General features: G+C 40.8%; 2 protein-coding genes across 9 annotated transcripts in view; both read left to right on the forward strand.

Moving 5' to 3' along the window:
- The first annotated feature begins 813 nt into the window (after positions 1–813).
- Positions 814–5,721, forward strand: haus4 (HAUS augmin-like complex, subunit 4). Its single transcript, XM_085146040.1, has 9 exons — positions 814–1,026; positions 1,263–1,402; positions 2,462–2,593; positions 2,892–3,032; positions 3,229–3,325; positions 3,424–3,569; positions 4,440–4,570; positions 4,779–4,847; positions 4,933–5,721. Exons 1-9 carry the CDS (start codon positions 960–962, stop codon positions 5,111–5,113), a joined length of 1,104 nt encoding a protein of 367 aa, XP_085002166.1. The 5' UTR covers positions 814–959; the 3' UTR covers positions 5,114–5,721.
- A 2,196-nt stretch (positions 5,722–7,917) lies between these two features.
- dock11 (dedicator of cytokinesis 11) overlaps positions 7,918–18,772 on the forward strand; it is an 83,227-nt gene continuing 72,372 nt past the window's right edge. For 3 of the 8 annotated variants that reach the window (XR_014871554.1, XM_085146052.1, XM_085146064.1), the window contains exons 1-6: positions 7,918–8,243; positions 16,178–16,294; positions 17,004–17,051; positions 17,274–17,363; positions 18,019–18,101; positions 18,518–18,584. Coding sequence is in view for 7 of the 8 variants with exons in the window: in XM_085146052.1 (XP_085002178.1) it covers positions 8,139–8,243; positions 16,178–16,294; positions 17,004–17,051; positions 17,274–17,363; positions 18,019–18,101; positions 18,518–18,584 (510 nt within the window). In the remaining variant the exon portion in view is untranslated. The remainder of the gene's footprint in view (positions 8,244–16,177; positions 16,295–17,003; positions 17,052–17,273; positions 17,364–18,018; positions 18,102–18,517; positions 18,585–18,772) is intronic. The other 5 variants (XM_085146080.1, XM_085146084.1, XM_085146076.1 and 2 more) reach the window with 3 other exon arrangements.

The raw sequence follows: 18,772 nt of genomic DNA on the forward strand, positions 1-18,772 counted from the left end.
TCCACCTAACTTGCAGCACATAGTTGATCATATATAAATTGACCATACACATACTTTGACTCATTTATTGATTTTACTCCCGAGAGTAAAGAGTCTCTTATACCGAGGTATAAGAGTCAAAGCACATTTTGATTATTTGTAAATTTTATTAACTGCTTGTTCAAGGAAAGCCCAGACACACAGCAGTGCATGCCTTATCCTCTGTCATGTGGTTGTGTTTGTAGATGGATAAGATGCTAATTATAAGGAACACAGGGAAAGAGAACCCAGAGGTCCGACACAGGAGACATAGCAAAAGTCCAACATCCTTAATCGGAGGTTATGCAGTCAGATACAGGCAGATAGTGAAGCAAACAAACCAAGTGAGCAGTAAGCAAAAAGTGAAGATTAAAAATCAATTAAAAAAAAACAAATGAACAAGAAATGAACTAAAAACGTGATACAATTAAAAGTACAACAGGAACATTGGAAATGAAAAGAATATCGAGGAGCAAAGGACACAAAAAGAGGAGGAAAAAGAAAGAATATTCTGATAGTGTCATAATGGCCAAATACGTTCTTTAGCTTCCAGTTGTTGTTACCGTAATTGTTGTTTATTCAGTTTTATCTTAAGCCATATCACTTTATTAATATTAATGTCAAAGGACATTTAGTTGTTAATGGGAAAATGGAAAAAGGACATATAGTTGTTAATGGGAAAATGGGAAAAGATTAAAATCTCGATATTTTCCGCTTCTACACCTCACGCTTTCGTGAATAGCACGTTGCCGTCTCCCAGGGAACGCTGTATGACCACGTGGTCCAGTTAGCCAATAGGAAGGCTTCCGGCAAACTCGCGCAACTTGATTCAGGAAGTACGTGTTTAAGATTTTAGCTCGTCTTCGTGTTTGAAAGAAATAGTTCACAAATCCACAAACCTCCTGTGTGTTTGGATACCAAGGACAATAATTAATTGGAAAATGTCCGGTAGTACCGAGACAGCAAACATATCGTCGCTTGGAAAGGGCGACACTTTGCATCAACAGGGTAAGAAGACAAGTGGACTGCGTATCTGCTAGTAACCCTATGTTGTAGTAATAACAGAAAGTAGATGTAATAAATTAACGTAGCTTAAAGTATTATCTATTAATGTATAAATAACGATTTTATTGTTAAATACGAAGGTAGGCTCTTTTAGCTTTATTTTCTTGCCAAATTTACTATTGTCCGTTTAGTTTGGCCGTCCTTAATTACTTCTCTGCATTTTGTGCCTTTCCCCCCAGTCCTCGCCTCCTTTCCACTGTGTCACATGACTGAAGAAGATCTGATCCAGAACCCGCAGTTTTGTAAACTCCTGGCCACTCTGGCACAGCATGTGGATCAAACCGGACTCACCGCTCCGCTGAAAACAGAGCTGGACAAGGTGTCTGTCGTTCCTATTCCTATTTGTTTTTATCAACACAGAAGTTAATCAGTTTAGAGTTTAAAAAATAATTCAAACTGGGTTATGGAACAGTTTTTCTTGTATTTTTTTTGTGTTGTACTATTCAGAAATGAGGAGTCATAATTTGTCACAGCTCTATGGAAATGAGATTTTAGTCCAGTCATTATGATTCAGTAAATAGTCTGTGATTTACCGACCTCTACTGGCGAGCACTAACAATTGCAACAACATGGATCGACCCTTTCTCTGCTCAAGAGAACAGTCTTTTTAAAAAAAAAAAAAACAAAACCGAAAAATACTGGAATAAAAGAAGCTGTTTGTTTATTTATAGTTTTAAGAGAGCTAACTTAACCTCTGTCGTTTACCAGAGAAACAGATTATGTTCGAATAACCTGCTCACTGGCAAATTTTCTCCTGAAAAAGCTGTGTGGATAACCAGACATGTGGTGAGCGCTACATGGACTAAACAGCTGGACTAAATGTATCTTACAATGGGTTTTGTGAATACAGGCTTCAGGCAGTCTGAATATGTTGTAACAATATTTCATTTCAAAAGCTTTATTTTCATTGGATTGGTCATCAGAGGCCACAGAGTCAGATTTTTACATGTAAAGTGGAAGTTTCAGGTTGGACTACAATGTTAAAATCACAGAAGTCTTTTATGTCTGGTCTATATTTGTATTACATTTTATTTTCATCTCCTATAACCTCGTCAGGTAACAGGTGAACGATTGCATTTAAAAATGAAACTGAATTCAAATAGAGACCCTGATCTTTATTGACGGGGTTACCATTAATGCTTTGGTTTATTTTTCCAGCACCCATAAAGGTGCTTAATTCAAGATGGAGCGACTCATAGTTACCTAAGCCCGATCAGCTGTTCTGTACTCCAAATCTCAAAGGTTCCTGTCTCAGTGTTTAGAGTCTGGCTTCAAGTTTGTTAAGCCTTCTTTCTAGAGTTGGGACAGGATCTGACCGATTATGTGAGGTACTGTGTGAGTCCTTACACGTGTGAGTGTTTGGGTTTTTTTTTTCCAGGCTGAAAAGAAGCTGCAGATTCAGAAACTTCAATGGCTGCGCTCCGAGAGCCTGCACAGAGGGCTGCAGGAGATGATCCAGAACCACTGTGTCAGGAAGCACCATGCCACTGTACCCCCTGACCAGAACATGGTACATTTCACTTCTTTACACAGTTTAAAAGTGCATAAAGAGCTATCAGTGAGCTATGGACAGGCTAACAAGCATTTGTTGTATGTTCTTTGTCAAATTTTGAGCAGATTTTCATCTCGCTGTACGGCTGAAACTACTTTATTGAATGTTTTTTATAGATAAACGGTCAGATAAAAGTTTATATTTATAGACAAAAGTTTATCACATGGAGTTTTTAATCGATTAGGAGACTCTTACTAATGATGGTCTTAAAAAAATACATATAACAAACAAATAATGTGCGTTTGTTCCTATGTAGTTCTATGAGACGATGGAGAGGTGTCTACTGGTGGCTCAGTGTGTCAGGCAGCTGGATCCCAGTAACACAACAAACCAGGACCAGCCGTCGGTCCTGGGCCTGACCCCCCAGCTCGTGATGGAGCTCATGCCTTCCGAGAAGGTGAATCATAAAATTCAGTACATGCAAGTTAAAATCTGTTTGGGATGTGCTGTATCTGTTTAGCGGAAACCCATAAAAACATGCACACCACCAGAACTGTTTGGGAAACTTCTTCTAATATTCTTTTTCTTTTCTTTTTCTTTTTTTTTGATAATGAAATGCTTTCCTCATGCCCACGCTGTATTTTCTTTACTAGAATGTACAAAGACTGAAACAGGGTCTACCAAGACAGCTGGAAAAACATCTCAAAGAAAAGTGTCTGAGCCTTCTCTCTTACTATCAGCCTGAATGGGGTACAGCAGCTACAAACACTTTCAGCACATGGCTTCATACCACGTCATTCTGTTTGCTCGACACAACGACTAACCTGCTGTTTTGTGATCTCTTCTAGAGCATGAGAGCGAGGGTCTAAAGATGACCAAGCTGTCTCATCTGTCAGCACAGCTGGACAAAGAGAAGAAAAGAGCAGAAAGTCTGAAGGAGACGTGCAGAGAAAACACGGTTCTTCTACAGAGACAGACTGAGCTCTACCTCACTGTAAGGGAATGCTTTTAGTGGGGATATCGATCAGCAGGCCAGTCTATTCCATGCAGTTCTATGTTCTGTGTTTACTGTAACGCTATAATTTTACTAATGAATACCAGTATAGTGAATTTCTATTCTCGATTTAATTTTGTTACATTTTATTTCTCACATTAAATTTTTACTGCAAAATTAAGAAAAAAAAGTATGTTTTATGCATACATCAATCATCCCAGGCTCTTTCTTTGAGTGAGGGATTCAGCTCATTACATTAACACTGACAGTGGATTAGCAGACACCTGAAGCCAAAGTATTGGTATCGTATTAGAAGTGGAAAAAGCTGGATCCATGAATCCTGCACCTGTAATTTTCTGCACACTACATTATTCATCAAAATGCTCATTCTGACTTGACTAAGTGGTTGTTATCCTGGGACCCTACTTTTATAAGGTATCCTTGAGGGAAAACTGCATCAGCCAATCATTGTTGTCTGGTTCTGCTCTTTTATTTTGATGAAATTAAAGAAATTTATTACAAAGTCCTGATATGAGCAAGTCACCACACAGCAGCTACCTTGGATAGTTATTTTAAACTATTATATAAACAAACTTGAACCGTAGTCAGATTTGATAAAACATGGTTTTAAAATGCTCGGGTCAGAAAGCCAAAAACATGGGGCGCTAGTAGTAATAAGCAAGCTTGCAAGTCACAAAGTCACAGTGCTAACTAGCTTCTTTTTTAAAGTGATAGCACTGCAAACATGAATTGGGGGAGGTGGGGAAAATAAGGATATGCTTCGAGGAAATGCACTCACCACATTAAGCTGCATGAAATGCGTAAATGTGTTCTGTTTGCTTAGTCACTGTTTGCTCTTTTCATACACAGGAGCTGACAAAGTGCATTCAGCTTCTCCAGTCTTTCATCTTGAACCACAGGCTGAAGATCCAGACAGATCTGGACAGGAAGAAATTGGATTACTTTGAAGGCAAATGTGAATTAATCTTGCAGAAGATAAAGTAAGCCATTTTCGGTGCTTCAGTACATCAGACTTGGTTCTATATAAGGCCATTTGCATTACTCTAACGCTCTCGTAAATCAGATAGCTGGACTGCATTTCGTACTAAGAATGTTTTAATCCAGTGCTGATAGTCCAGTCGTGACTCATAGTCAAAAATGAGATGCATTAACTATACACACATTCCTTTCTCATGTTCATTTTTAAAGGGCGGAGATGGTGGAAATCCAGCTGGATACATACACACCTGACTCGATATCTGCTCACAGAAAAATAAGGCAAGACTAAAATTCTTCTGTTGAAGCTACATTCTGACTGATCCCTTTGTCCAAACCTAACCAGCTCGTCGGATCTCATTTTCAGGGAGAAGCTGGAGTCTGAGCTGAAGGCGTGTAAAGCGGAAAAGCAGTCTGTCGAGTTAAAGCTGGCCTCCTTCGAGATCTTGGGCAAAGACTTTGAGGCGCTGGCCGAGGAGTACTGCAGATTACGGCAGGAGATAGAGATGAAGAACTGGGCATTGAAAGAATTCACCCAGTATAAGTGAAGGCCGTATCTGATGCTGACACATGCCAGCCTTGCCCTCATCCCGCTCTGGAATTCCACAGAATGACATGCTGGCTTTTAATTGTTGGACACAAACTGTGGGCCTTTAGCCTGCAGTAACTTTGTAGCATGTCCATATTATTTCAGATAACAGGACTCCTGAAAGTGCCACTGAAGTGGTTCAGGCTTTTTAGTTTAAACCTGCTTTGCATGATTCACAGCTCAAAACAGAAACAGTCTGGTTCTTCTTCCCTCTGCCAGAGCTGCAACATCCTTTGACATCATCTACGAGCAGAGTCCATTGATTCAGAAGGACGCCTGTATCTGGATTAATTATTGATACTTTGCTGAGATCATCATTATGAGGGCATGAATATGAATTTGTGCCAAGAAGATGCAAAATTGCATTTTTTTAATCACCCTGCAGTCAGAAAGAATCCTTCCAAAAATTCCAGATCCGCATTAAGTTGACTCCGAAACCTTTGCTGGACAAAATGTTTGCCTGACCTCCACATGTTTATGAGTAATGCAGAGATTAATAAAGCTATTCATTTGAATAAGAAGCACTGTTACAATAAACTTATAATATCTTTCATGTGGCTACATTAACATTTTGGATTGCTTTCTAATATTGACATTATTGTTGTTATTATTATTATTATTAGTGGAAATTCATACATCTTTATGGACACTGAAAAGTGTGCATGTCAGTTGTAGATGGAAGAGCATGAGTGAAGCATCTATTCAGTGCCTCGGTCCAACGTTGTCTGAAGATAAAAGTCTTCCTTTAACAGTTTATGTAACTATGTGATATAAATTTTCAATTCAGTTATTAAACTTACTAACAGCCTGTGTTCATATTGTGTTTGTTTGAGCTGACGGCTTCTCTCACTGCAGGTCCTGACAGGCACACAGCATCCTTTCATACAGGCTGGTGCTCATGTGTCAACACTTGATCCTAAATGAAATATAAACTTTGTCAGCACAAGAAAACTGAAGTGCATGCAGTGGGACATTAACATGAGTGTGAGTCAGCTGCTCTCATAAATAGCTTTGTACCTCTTAAACGATGCCCCTGACAAAGTTACCTTATATTATAATAAAAAGTTTAAAAAAAAAGAAAGACTGTAACTGAAACAAGCGCCCTCCCTCACTGCTAAACTGAACATTCAAACATAAAACTGAACCGCTGCAGACTACAGGTGGCACTTCGTTTGCTGCAGTTTGTGGAATAGTCCACAGGGTGGCAGTGTGCCATTAGCTTTACCTGGAGCCGCACCTGAAGGATGAGATTCGGTAACTGATAAACAACCTGTTTCACATCTTAGGAACAATGCTTTATAATCCAATACATCAAATGAGCCAAATTCCTGTGAACTAATACTTCAGATGTCACAAGATTCGCTCTAATAAATATATATAAAAGGGACACATACTTCATTTATTCCCGGCATTTTTAACTCTTACAGAGCAGTTTTGCACAGTTCAAAATAGTCCTTGCTTGTTTTATTCCTGACCTCGGCACAACCCCTTCTTAACTCCCTTCCTCCTCCATTTAAACCAAATTTCTTCCCATTGGCTGCCCCTCTGAAACAAAAGGTTTGATCAACAGGTTGGTGGGCATTGTGCACACATCCATAGCTGTCTCAGTGATTAGGTGAAGAACATCTGCTCTTAATAACAAGATAGACAGATAGATAGATAGATAGATAGATAGATAGATAGATAGATAGATAGATAGATAGATAGATAGATAGATAGATAGATGGATGACACACTGACAGTAAGTTGGATATCCAATAAAACCTAAAGATTAAACATCACAAAGTTAAAATTTTGACTAGTAGAGACAAACAGACAATTTGCTGTGGCGCTGTACCCTTGTTAAGTGGGTGGATGTGACCAGAAACATAATGTATACAGACATCAAACCATGGGCGTAACAACTCTGTGATGGGCCAGGGGAGGATATTTTTCTGTGCCCTTGCCCCCACGTTATACCAAAACCAACGCAGAATCCCACATTCTGTGTGTGTGTGTGTGTTTATATTTGGATGAAGGGGAAATGGTAATGTTTCAGTCTTCTGTAATCATCTCTCAGAATTTCATCTGTTCAGCTTTGCACTCAGTACAGCCCTTGATAACACCGCTAAAGTCTAAAGTAATCCTGATCTCTTCTCTCCTTCCTTCCTTTTCTGAGCACCGCTTTTTGTGTTTTTTTTGTGTGTCTTGATAAACATCATTAACAAAAACAAACTCCTCTAAAAGATTCAAAAGAAAATTGTTGCACAGATAGCTGGTAGAGCTGAATTATGAGACGAATAATTATCAATTTGAAAACTCAGAATACATTTTAATGACCAATAAATCACTGTGATTTTTAATTTCCAGAATAAATAGTTAAAACAACAAAACACAGCTTTAAGCTTCTCATATATTTTGAAACTGATTTTGGGGTTTTTTGGGTTTTTTTTTGGAAGTCTTGATTGTTAATGTGCCTTTCTGTACATCACTTATTAAATCTCGTTTTTGTGATATTTTATTTATGGACTTCTACTTCTTTTTGTCGCTTATCATAGTAATGTAAATTTCAGGCTTTTTTTTTTTCAAGAATAAGTAATACCTAAAAAGCCCACCTGTGACGATAAAAAATGTAATAAACTCTCCAAATGCGACTTGTGTTTGACGTCCTTGTATGTGGACCGTGTTATCATCTCACACTGACGATCTTTGAATCTGCTCTCCGCCGGGGCGGGAGAAACGGAAGTGGGTCCGAGTGAAGCATCTCACGCTGTCAGCCCCTCTTTGGTCTCCTTCCAACATCATCAGCAGCAGCGGTGGCAGCAGCACCAGCAGCAGCAACGGCCCCGCCTCGCGACGTGAACCGCTGGCTGGTTCACCTCCAGCACCGTCTCACATCTGGCTGTCAGGAAACAGCGCTGCCGCCGCTCCGTCCGGTACCGCGGCATGCTCATATCCGAAGAAGAAGAGGAAGAGGATTTTTATTTATCTAAAAGGGGAGCGAAATGTCTGAGGTGCGAAAATTCACAAAGAGGCTGAGCAAACCCGGGACGGCCGCGGAAGTCAGACAGAGCGTGTCGGAGGCTGTGAGGACCACCGTGGACCTTGTGGTGAGCGGAGCTTTTTAAAGGCTGGCTGTGAACCGGTCATTTTAGCCACCAGGGATAATGTAACTCATAGCCGACCCCCTCCACCCCCTCCACTCTGCCCTCCCCGGGGAGGATAAGCCTATACGGACTAGTCCTCCTTTCTAGGTGGCTGCTCTTCTTCCTGGACTTTTATGTCTGTTTTGTGAGTTTTCGCGCTCCGTCCGTGTCCTCATTATTACATCTTTCTGTAAAGCCCTGGTATGTCTGCATTACTGCCACTGCTACAACCTGTGCAAAGGCTTAAACCAGGGTCAATGTGAGAGCAGGTATATGCTTTAAACCCACTCCACGTGGTGGCTTGGTTTTTCTAAACGGCCTTTATTTGAAATAAATAAATAAAATGACAGCGTCCTCCAGCACACACGCTTTCTCAGCCCTGTGCGGCTCCTTTTGTGTGCTGGCGGATGAAGAGCAGTGCCAGTTGGACAGCTGCAGCAGCATGGCTTCCCTGTCCTTGCCTTGGAGCAGTGTGTCTGTGTCTGGCTGTGAGTGCTCGCCTCTCTGTTTCTGCTGGAAATTGCTCACATTGTGCATAGAGAAGCCTGTCTCCGTAATTGCTTTTATCACATTTGTCTCGATGGTTGTGCAAAGCAGAAGGTGTTCTTTGAATGAATGTCGATGCTGGTGGCTGTCATTGGGATTAGGCGCAGTGGCTTGAAATGAACAGCGTTTAGTATCCTGCTGATGCAGCATTTGTGTGTCAGGGGAAGGATTTTCATAACAGTAAGTCGAAGGCGTGACATTTGTCTTGAAGTTAAACCACAGTGATGTCAGCGCAGCATTAACGCTTGCCTAATGATGACTTGTTTTCTTTTTCTTTTAACAAAATGCATCTGATAACTCATCCGCTTTGTTTGTGTGACTGCGGCTTCTTGCATCTTTTTCCTTTTAGTTCCAGGTTAGTTTGGATAAGAGATAAACTCTTGTTCCCCTTGAGATCAGTCTCATGATGCTCATCTTGAGTTGTGTGATGTAAGGCGTTTCCAAGTTTAAAAACCCTGTGATAAGGCGCTGATTGTTTTTCTTTTTTACAGAGGTGAGAGTGTTGTGTGGCTGTGTGTATGTCTACTGTTTCCTGTTTTATGGTTGGGCTGCAGCTGAGAACAAATGCTGTTTTGTGGAGGGTGCATGGTCTGTGCTAATTTCACATGGGGATTCCCTTGGGCATGCTGTGACCAATGCATCCTCTGTGACTGTGTCTGCGCATTCATTCTTAGCTTAGTCTCAGGAGAGTTGGTCTTATAGAAAAGGACTCTACTCCTGGGCCCGAACAGGAAAAAAAGAACTATCTTATCAGTTTCTAAGGAGAATGTTGAATAAAACTTAAAGTTGGGCTATGATACCCATTACAGGCTCCATATTTTTATTCTTGCTAGATTAGATTTCTGTAATTCATTTCAAGTAATCAGTATTTATGCTGGGCCTTGGGGAAACCCCTCACTATCTGAAGCAAGCTGTTTTGATCTCTTCTCTAGAGTACATAAGGCAAAAACAGTTTGTTCTTAACATAGTAGTAAATTATTTAACCTCTTAAGCCCCAACGCCCCCTGATACGGGGGCAAAAAGCAGGAGATCAGGTAGGCTTGGGGCTTAAGAGGTTAAGTAGGAATAGCTCTGCTGTGGTTATCGGTCGCTGTCGAAGTGTCGAAACACTGCTTCAGTCATGTTGAGGTCTGGGTATTGGGGAGGTACATCCATGACTTCTAGAGTTATTTTGTGTGATGGTATTGCATGGTGGATTAAAATCTAATAGTTCTTTTCTGCCTTCATAAATTCATCAATTTCGACAAGATCCCAAACACCAGTGACTGAAATGCAGTCCCAAACCTCTGCTGAGTTTTACACATGGCTATAAAAACTCACTATTGGACTTTTCTCTTGAAGTCATCTGACTTTTTCTCATCTCTTTAGAAGATCTGTTTTCACAGCTTGTTTGATTTTGAGCGTTGTGTAATTTGACATACTCCAGCCTTTTCTCCCCATTTCCCTTCTCTAAGAGTGGCTTCATGACAGTCACTCTTCTATTGAGATCATTGCTGATGATGTTTCAGCAAACAGTGGATGAATCAACTTAAGGCCCAGATGTGTCTCTCTATGTCAGGTCCTAAACAGGACATAGGACTTCCTGTTTCTTAAGGACATGACTTTCAGATACTGGTCGTCTGGTGTAAACAGCTTTTTAGTCCTGATACTTTTTCGCTTATCCTCCATTTGTCCACTTTCCTTCATTTTTTTAAGGACATACTGCAAACTATGTTGAAATATACCAAGTTTTTGGCTAATAGGCTTTTGGGAATACCCTTGTTGGAATGGACATAAAAAATACAGTTTTATGTTTGTGTTATCTTTGATATTTTTCATAGATTCAACAAAAGAAATGGGAACGAATTCTATGTCTTTGCGACAGGCTGTAATTACCAACATTAAAATTGGTTCTTTGCTAAGCTGTCTGTGCAGACATCCCCTGATTAGGTACCTGTTTTATGCTTGAATGATTCATATGGGGCGACCGAGGCTCAGGGGGCTGGGAAGCGCATCTGTAACTGGAAGGCCGCCGGTTCGATCCCCGGGCTCTCTAGTCGTCTAGTCGTTGTGTCCTTGGGTAAGACACTTTACCCTACTGCCTACTGGTGTTGGCCAGAGGGGCCGATGACACGATATGGCAGCCTCGCTTCTGTCAGTCTGTGGCTACAACTGTAGCTTGCCTCCACCAGTGTGTGAATGTGAGAGTGAAGGAATTGGAAAGCGCTTTGGGTCCCTTGAGAAGCGCTATATAAACCCAATCCATTATTATTATTATTATATGCCAGCGTTATGTGGGTTAACAAAGCAAACAAACAAAAAGCACCCAGGTCCAAATCAAGACTTTAAGGATCTTCAGAAAGCTCGGAGAACTATCGGTCGAGACCAGTTTAAAAGATGCAACAGAATCTGGATCCTTGGAAGCCAAAGATTTTTGCACAGTATTATATATGACATAAACATAGAAAAACTAAAAGGAAACTACACAATGGAGAACATTTGGGGTTTTTGTCTGGCCTTGAGCCAACTGTGTTCCATGGAAATTCCCATTAGAGAGGTGTGTTAGTGGTTATTGGGCTTCCTGCTGTTCCTAGAAAGTCCTGCTATCAAATCCACATCTGTGTGTGTGTTTTGTTTTCTATTATATTAAATTGCTTTGAACCAACTGGACAATGATGACGTACCGATCCTAAAATTTAAACCGTGTGATTACCGCTCTGTTGTGCCGGTGTCTCTGGCGTTATTTAATCTGACTTGATAAACGTGAGTCCTGCTGTGTGTTCTCAGGTAATCTGATAACAAGTACACAGTGATTTATAATTTCAGAAAACAGCCACTGGGAGTTGCTGGTATCTGTGGTGTGTCTGTGGTTCACACATTTGCCTTTCATGCAAAAGTCCCCTGGTTTGAGACCAGGAGGAGTCATAAACCCAGCCTCAGGGGGTCAGAAGGTAGTTTGTCCCATGTGTTGGTGGCAAACCTGAGTAAATGGGAGGGTTGCAATGGATGAAAAAATAAGTCCAATATAAGGATCCATCTGCTGTAGTGCCCCACTGGGGAAATAAGGGAGCAGTGGGACGTAGCTATAAAAATGTGTGGAATCCAGCTTTTTAAATGTGAAAATGAAATATCTTTTGAAATATTTTGGACTAGTGGCTCAGGAAGCCATCGATATATTGGCTGAATGTCGGCTTTGGCAGATATGGGGGTTGATGACTCATATCAACGTTTCTACAAAAAGGTAGCTTTTTCCAAAGTCAGTGGCCATTTAATCTGTTGAAGAGTGAAGAGATTTTTTTAAAATCTATTTCATAAATGGAAGATTTATTTTCCTTCGTAAAAAGAGATATTTGATTGGTCAAATAATTGAAAATTAATAGCTGAGCATCATCCTTCACATGGATCCCATTCTAAGGGTCTTGGAGTGCATCTGATGGTAGTCCCAATAGGAGCATTGCTGCATATCCGCTAGCTCCCCACGGACTGCAGGTTAGAGCAGCCCGCCAGCTCCCAGCAGATCTCTGGAGCAAAAGAAGGAATTCCATTGCCAGCTGGCAATTAGCCTCCATTTGACTGCAGGGTGATAGACTCTGTGGGAAAGTGGCTAAATGATACCGAGCACTGCCACAAAAGCCGTCAGACTGGAGAACCAGTCATAAGTGAAAACACAAAGTGGGAAGAGTCGGGCCTAGCTGATTGGCAGTGGCTAAACTTTCAAAATAAATCGATTGTGAATGGCTAAAAAAGGAGGAAAAAATCCCTAAAAGTTGTTCCTAATTATGCTTGTCCAAGTTTAATCTTTAGCGATTTTTTATGTGTGGGAAATACTGTACAAAAAACAAAAGAATTAGTACTGGCATGTGATATGAGTCATATTGGTCTTTTAAATATAGCTTTGTCATAATCAGGGTATCTAAATAAAACATGATGCCTGAGTGCATCTTGTTTCCATGGATTGTTGTCAGATATTCTGTAGACAATCGATACAGAAATCTATAAATAAATAGATACATTTATTGATAAATTCTATAGATATCCTGTAACCCATGACATTATGGAGAAAACAGAGAACAGAGACAGGTGTAACTAAGAACAGATATGTTTTTTTTCTAGATTAAGTAAAGATTAAAGATTAAGTCGTTGTTTGTTTGTTTAGTTAAAGGGACAGGAAGTAAGAGAAAGATTAAGGAGATGTATGTCTGTGTGTCTCACTTACACATAGATTGGAGCACTTAGTGGGGTCAGCTGTGGGACAGTGGAGCTGCTTTATGCTGTATGTGACTCTAATGTCAGTGTGTGTATATACTGTGTAAGCTCCCCTCTTAAAAGTAATGAAATCCACTCAGTCACGTTGGAGTCGCGAGTGCCTTACATCTGCAGAACCATAATGGGACACAGACATCTGGAAATGCATGCTGCCCAACATCATCGTCATCATTGTAGTCCTATGGAGGCGGGCTGGGAGTTGTGCTTTGTACTCAGTGAATGTAGCTCACTGATAGCTGAGAGAAGTGAGTGTGTGTCCTAATTGGAGGTGGCAACAGTTTAGACTGCTTTCAAGCTACACCCAAGTGTTGCGCTACATCCCTTTGATTGTTTTCAGCTCTCTTTGTGCCTCTCTGTTTCTCAATCAGTGACACCGCCTGTGGCTGCAAAGCTTCTTCAGTAAAAGCAGAACTTGCTCCTTCACAACTTGCTTCCTCTTACTCCCTCCTTCTGACTGTAACGTGATCACCGTTGCAGTGGAGGCAGTGCGTGCTGCCGAGCTGTCACCTCTGACTTGTAGCGCTGCGGTTCAGGCTTGTTGCACATGACAGGAAGCAGAGCTGCTGTGTTGGGTGCAGGGGCGGTGCACAGCCATATGTAATGGTTTTACCAGACTTGTAGGTGTTGTTTTGCTGCCGCTGGGTCTGCATGTAAAATGATAGCACAGATGCTACGTAGCAGCATAAATAGGAAAATACTTAAATCCACATAGCACAAGTACCATTAGGGTCAGGAAGTTTTTATTTAAATTAGTGGTTTAAAAAATGCGAGACACAGGGTTTGTGTGGACTGCCAAGAAAGTCAGGCTCTGGTGGAAAATTGTGGAGGAACATGTACATGTACCACACTTCTTTCACAGGCTAAATTACTGGTTACTTTGAAAAGGAAGAACTTTCTCTTCATTTATGGCTTATGCACAGATGCCACCATATTCAAGAAGCCGACATGCACTCCTGAAACATGCACCCTGATTTGAAGATTTAGGGTTTTGGACAAAATGAAATAAAATTGATCAAAATGGCAATAATTACCATGTTAAAACTCAAACTGACTGTGTTAGCACATCTGAAATTATTTCTGTACAACTTTATTTGTACAGCAAATTTGAAAACACAGTGTTACAAAGTGCTTAACGGTATCAATAAAAGCCAAATGTTAAAGATAAGAATACATGTTCCAGCATACAGACACACAATCAGCTGTAGGGTAACACATTCATTCACAAATAGGTGTAAACTGTGGCCCAAAACAAGGGGAAAAGATTAAGGTAAAGCAAACCTGTAAAAATGTGTTTTCAGCAGCAGTTTGAAACAAACGTTCAAAGTTCAAGATCAGATCTGGTTCTAAAGTAAGAGCGTGGAAGTGTTAGGAGAGCTGGATCAGATGATTAGTGACGCTGGCTGCAGTGATAGAGTCTCAGTAGCGCTCATGTATAACAGGAGCCTGTCCAAAGTGGATTCTGATTTAGCTAGTTGTTTGTCTGGAGCATCATCTTTAGTTTCTTTAAAAATAAAGTTAATAAAGTTATCATTTGAGCCTGGAGTCATCTATTACAAGTCTTACCTTGGGGTCTCCCACTTTCCCCTCTGTTCTGGTTAGAGCTAGTCTGCAAATCTGTGAACACATTTGGATGGATTTTCTGAGCTCAGCTCTTCGAACAAGCATACAAGCTGGGCTCTTAAAAAGTGGTCCCACACTTTTTAGCGGTACTTAACTAAACTGAAGAAGCCTGCACTTGTCTAAATCCAGCGCACTTGCAAAAATTGTAAAATGCCCCAAAAATATCCAATATGTCAGGAAGAAATTTGAGGAAATGATACAAAAAAAACAGCTGGCATTTTGGTTTTGAGCTTCAACTTTACTTTTTCACACACTGTAAAAATACAGCCTAAATAGGGAGTGTATAGCAATATATGAGATGTTGCTGAAGACATATGTATTTTTTCAAAGTGAGCAAAATATGTTTTAAGGCTCTTTTCATGCAATCAAACGGGTGAATGCTATATTTTATAATAAAGCTGGATATTTCCAAAAGGCCTATGTGAGAGCTTGGATCCAGCTGGAATAATTGCACAGGTAAACAATCCTAATGATAGGCTTAACCTAAAGTGAAGAGAGAGGGGGAAAAACTACTGCCTTTCTGTTGCAATAGAAGCACAACGCTCTAATCTCAGCTACATGAATGGAAATATGACAGAGTACAAGGTGGAAAATCGCTCAGTCATTCTCTTCCAGCTGCAAAGCTCAGTCAGCTCTTTACAGCCTCGGCTCCTTAGATTCCCCACTGCGTCTGCCCACTAAGCGTGTATCAGACTATGTAGCAGCGGCTCACTAATGGGGCACAGACGCTGATCAAATCCATACAGTCCGATTTCCTCCAAGCAGCGTGGTGTCGCTGAGCCAGAGGCTTGTCGGGCTAAGCTTTTCATCACTTTTCTCTCTGCTTAACTTGAGCTTAAAATGGAACTTTGTTGGAATTAATTTTCAATCCTTCCAAGTGGGCTAGATTTATATGTGAGATCACTTTCTGACCCAGTTGTGGAAAGCTACAGTGAACAGAGGCTGCATGCCTCTTTAAGTCACCATGGAAAGGCCCATTTGTTGTCATCTACTTCTCTATGAAACTTAAAACAGGAAGTCATGATAGTTTGTTGTGGTATTTGGTTGAACTTGCTTTTTTTTAGTTTCATTATGTCTCTGTCAAGCTTTATTAGACTTCATGAATCGGTTAAGTTGTTGCCTTTGCTACCCTTTCAGTCCTTACCTGAGACTTTATCTTCAGTTTCTTCCTTTTTGGTCATCTTTTGCTTTATTTCCCCCCCATCAGCCCACATTTCTCCCAGCAGCTGGTTTCCTGCACTGTGACAGCCCTCTGAACTTTGTGGTTGTCTCTTTAATCTCTTGTGGCTCTGCTGAAGCATGGGTGGTGAGGAGTTCCAAAGGTGAACACTCGTTAGCTGCTTTCAAACAGCAGGGGTGTGCAGGGCCCACCAGAACCACAGAAAAGACAAACATAATTGGTGCATGAGATCAAAATGAAAAGAAAAAGAAAAAAAAGTTTATTTGAAATGACATGTGTTGGTGTCCTTTCCATCTTCCCCCTTCAGGAGCAGCCGAAGATCATTGAACCGCTCGACTATGAGGCTGTGGTGTTTCAGAGAAAGGCTCAGATCCACAGTGACCCCCACAGAGACCTGCTGCTCTGCCCTGTGGATGATGTCTCGGTGAGTCCACGCCATCCTTTCTGCTACAGAATAACCATGTGTCAGCTGTTTTTTATAACAGGTGTAAACTGTTATTTTGTATAGATTTCTTCTGTAATCTGCAACAGTTCTTTTTATTGTGCTACATGGAATATAAGCTTTAGATCTACAATATTGTCATGTGCTTAGTTGTTATTATGCTCTTAGTTTAGTATCCTTATCAGTTTATTTCTTATTATCACAGGTGGCCCATTGCTAGCTAAACTTTAACTCTGTTTTGGGCCCCAAAACCACGTTACACCTTTAAAATAGCAAAAATCCAAGGACAATATGACATTAATTACCGTCACAGCACTTTAAAAAGTAACAATTTGAACATAGTTACTTTTTAAAGTAAATTTTTTGAATCTCAAGTCATTCCTGTTATTTCAAGAGTTACAATAGTATTATCCCAGTAGGTTAAAGTTAAAGGAAGTGCTCATTCGCAATATAAACAAGTGCAGGGCTTAACCCGTCACATATGTTGCCTCTGTCTTTGGCTCCGTCTACGGCCTGTGATTTATGGATCTTTTACGAATATGTTACGCTCAAAGCACCTGCGCTGAAATTTCCACAGTAAACAGCCAAAATCAGCTGCTTTTTCAGTCTGTCCGAGTCAAAGAGCTGTGAACTATTACTTTCCAAAGGACATTTTCCCATCATTAATCACTGAACATCCTCAAAACACTAGGCCCAGTTATTCACGGCTGAGTCCAGCTCTCACATACGGTCCAGTCAGGTATTTATTGCTGTTGCTTCAGACACATGTGGTTTTGTTGTAGTGGTGCACCTGTTTGTGTCGACTCTTCTCCTTCGTCCTGAGAGAATTTGTTTCTTTGTATATTTGTCTTCTGTTGTCTCTCATTCTCTTTTCCCGTGTTTGATGTTATGAGAAATATCTCCATCATGCACCATCCATGTGAATCCACATGTGGCTCATTTTGTGTTTGCATGCATACAGGAGTCTCAGATCTCCCGGCAGAGAAGGACCGTTGTTCCCTCTGTGCCCCAGAATGCTGAGCGGGAGGCTAGGAGTCTGTTTGCCAAAGAGGTACTACAGTTATTTTGCATTATATTATCATATATATCCTTAATTACAGTCTGCTCAGTAATGAATACGAGTAAAAATGATCAACAAAACAGGCTGTTTCTTGATGATTTCACACCAGCCTGCATGATACTGACCCTGACGTGTGCCCTGGGAGCTCATAAAGAAACGGGAGTACTCACCGTCCAGTCGTAAACACGTGCTACGCTGATGAAATATTGTATTAGCAATGAAAAACAGACTTCTCTGGCATGATGCAGTCATACACTGCTGCTCTACCAGGCTTTAAATCTGTGTTCATCTGCCAGCCGTCATGACTGCGATGTAGCACGGAAACAACTGTCATAGGGGCAGTTAAAACAGACCCTGGGCTTGCTCAGCATTTATTTTTATTAAACAAAGATCCATTCAGATGACTTGCAGGAGACTTTTTGCTTGCAGTTCTATGCTGAATTAAAAACACAAAAAGTCCACTTAAAAGTATCTGATGCTTTGCAGTCTTGTATTTTGAGTTCATGAAAAATGATCGAAGTTGATTTGTCACCCCAAAATCCTCCTCCGTGATTTACAGTCATTAAAAAAAGGTCTGCTTGCTGGTATGGCTCGCTTTTTCCATTTGAACGTATCCACTGCTAATCCAGCTCTCTGTGTTCTGCAGTGCATTAAGATGTACAACACTGACTGGCACGTAATCAACTACAAATACGAGGCTTATTCTGGAGACTTCCGCATGTTGCCGAGGTAAGGAACACGAGACAGAAATGACTGGAATAAACTGAAAATGTAGTTTGGATATATGGGAAAACATACAGGCTAAAATAAGGTAAAACAGCCAGATGTGTAACATGCAGCGGATTTCCTCAGCTGGATCAATGTGTTAGTGCAGCTCTGATGTTCAGCCAGATGTTCATCCACACAGCAGGTGCAGTCCAGATGTAAAGAATTTATTTCCATGGTGATAAATCTTACTGAGGAAATGACTTTATCACTGCAACCATGAATTTTGAGAAGTATTTTTGAACATAAAAAATACATGAAGGAGGCTGTAATCTGATCTAGCGTTACAAACAAGAACCCAGATATGTGACGTAGCTGTCCTCAGCAGAGGGGGAGAAGGCCATCTTCATCCATTCACCCTCTGTTTTGTGTTTTTAAAGCAAAGGCCTGAAGACGGACAAACTGCCGGCTCATGTGTTTGAAATCGATGAAGACGCCAAAGACGAGGTGAGTAGAGCGGCCTGAGCGTGGTTAGATCACAGACGTCGTTCCCTACAGGGAGGAGGAATGATAGGCTATTGACTCACTGGGCCCTTTATGGACACATTGTGTCGTGTGCACGTGCACAGCTTTTAGTGCTCTTCTATAAATCTTGCTCTGAATTTCAAAGCCTTCCGCTCAGCGAAGCAGGTATT

The sequence above is a fragment of the Neolamprologus multifasciatus genome, chromosome 3 (genome assembly GCF_963576455.1).
Source record: "Neolamprologus multifasciatus chromosome 3, fNeoMul1.2, whole genome shotgun sequence".
Classification (NCBI taxonomy): Eukaryota; Metazoa; Chordata; class Actinopteri; order Cichliformes; family Cichlidae; genus Neolamprologus; species Neolamprologus multifasciatus.

Excerpts from the sequence above, each read along its gene's own strand:
- haus4 (XM_085146040.1), top strand. The coding sequence starts at position 960 with ATGTCCGGTAGTACCGAGACAGCAAACATATCGTCGCTTGGAAAGGGC. Across the intron at positions 1,027-1,262 it reads CGACACTTTGCATCAACAGG|TCCTCGCCTCCTTTCCACTG; the intron begins GTAAGAAGACAA and ends CTTTCCCCCCAG. Across the intron at positions 3,326-3,423 it reads TTACTATCAGCCTGAATGGG|AGCATGAGAGCGAGGGTCTA; the intron begins GTACAGCAGCTA and ends GATCTCTTCTAG.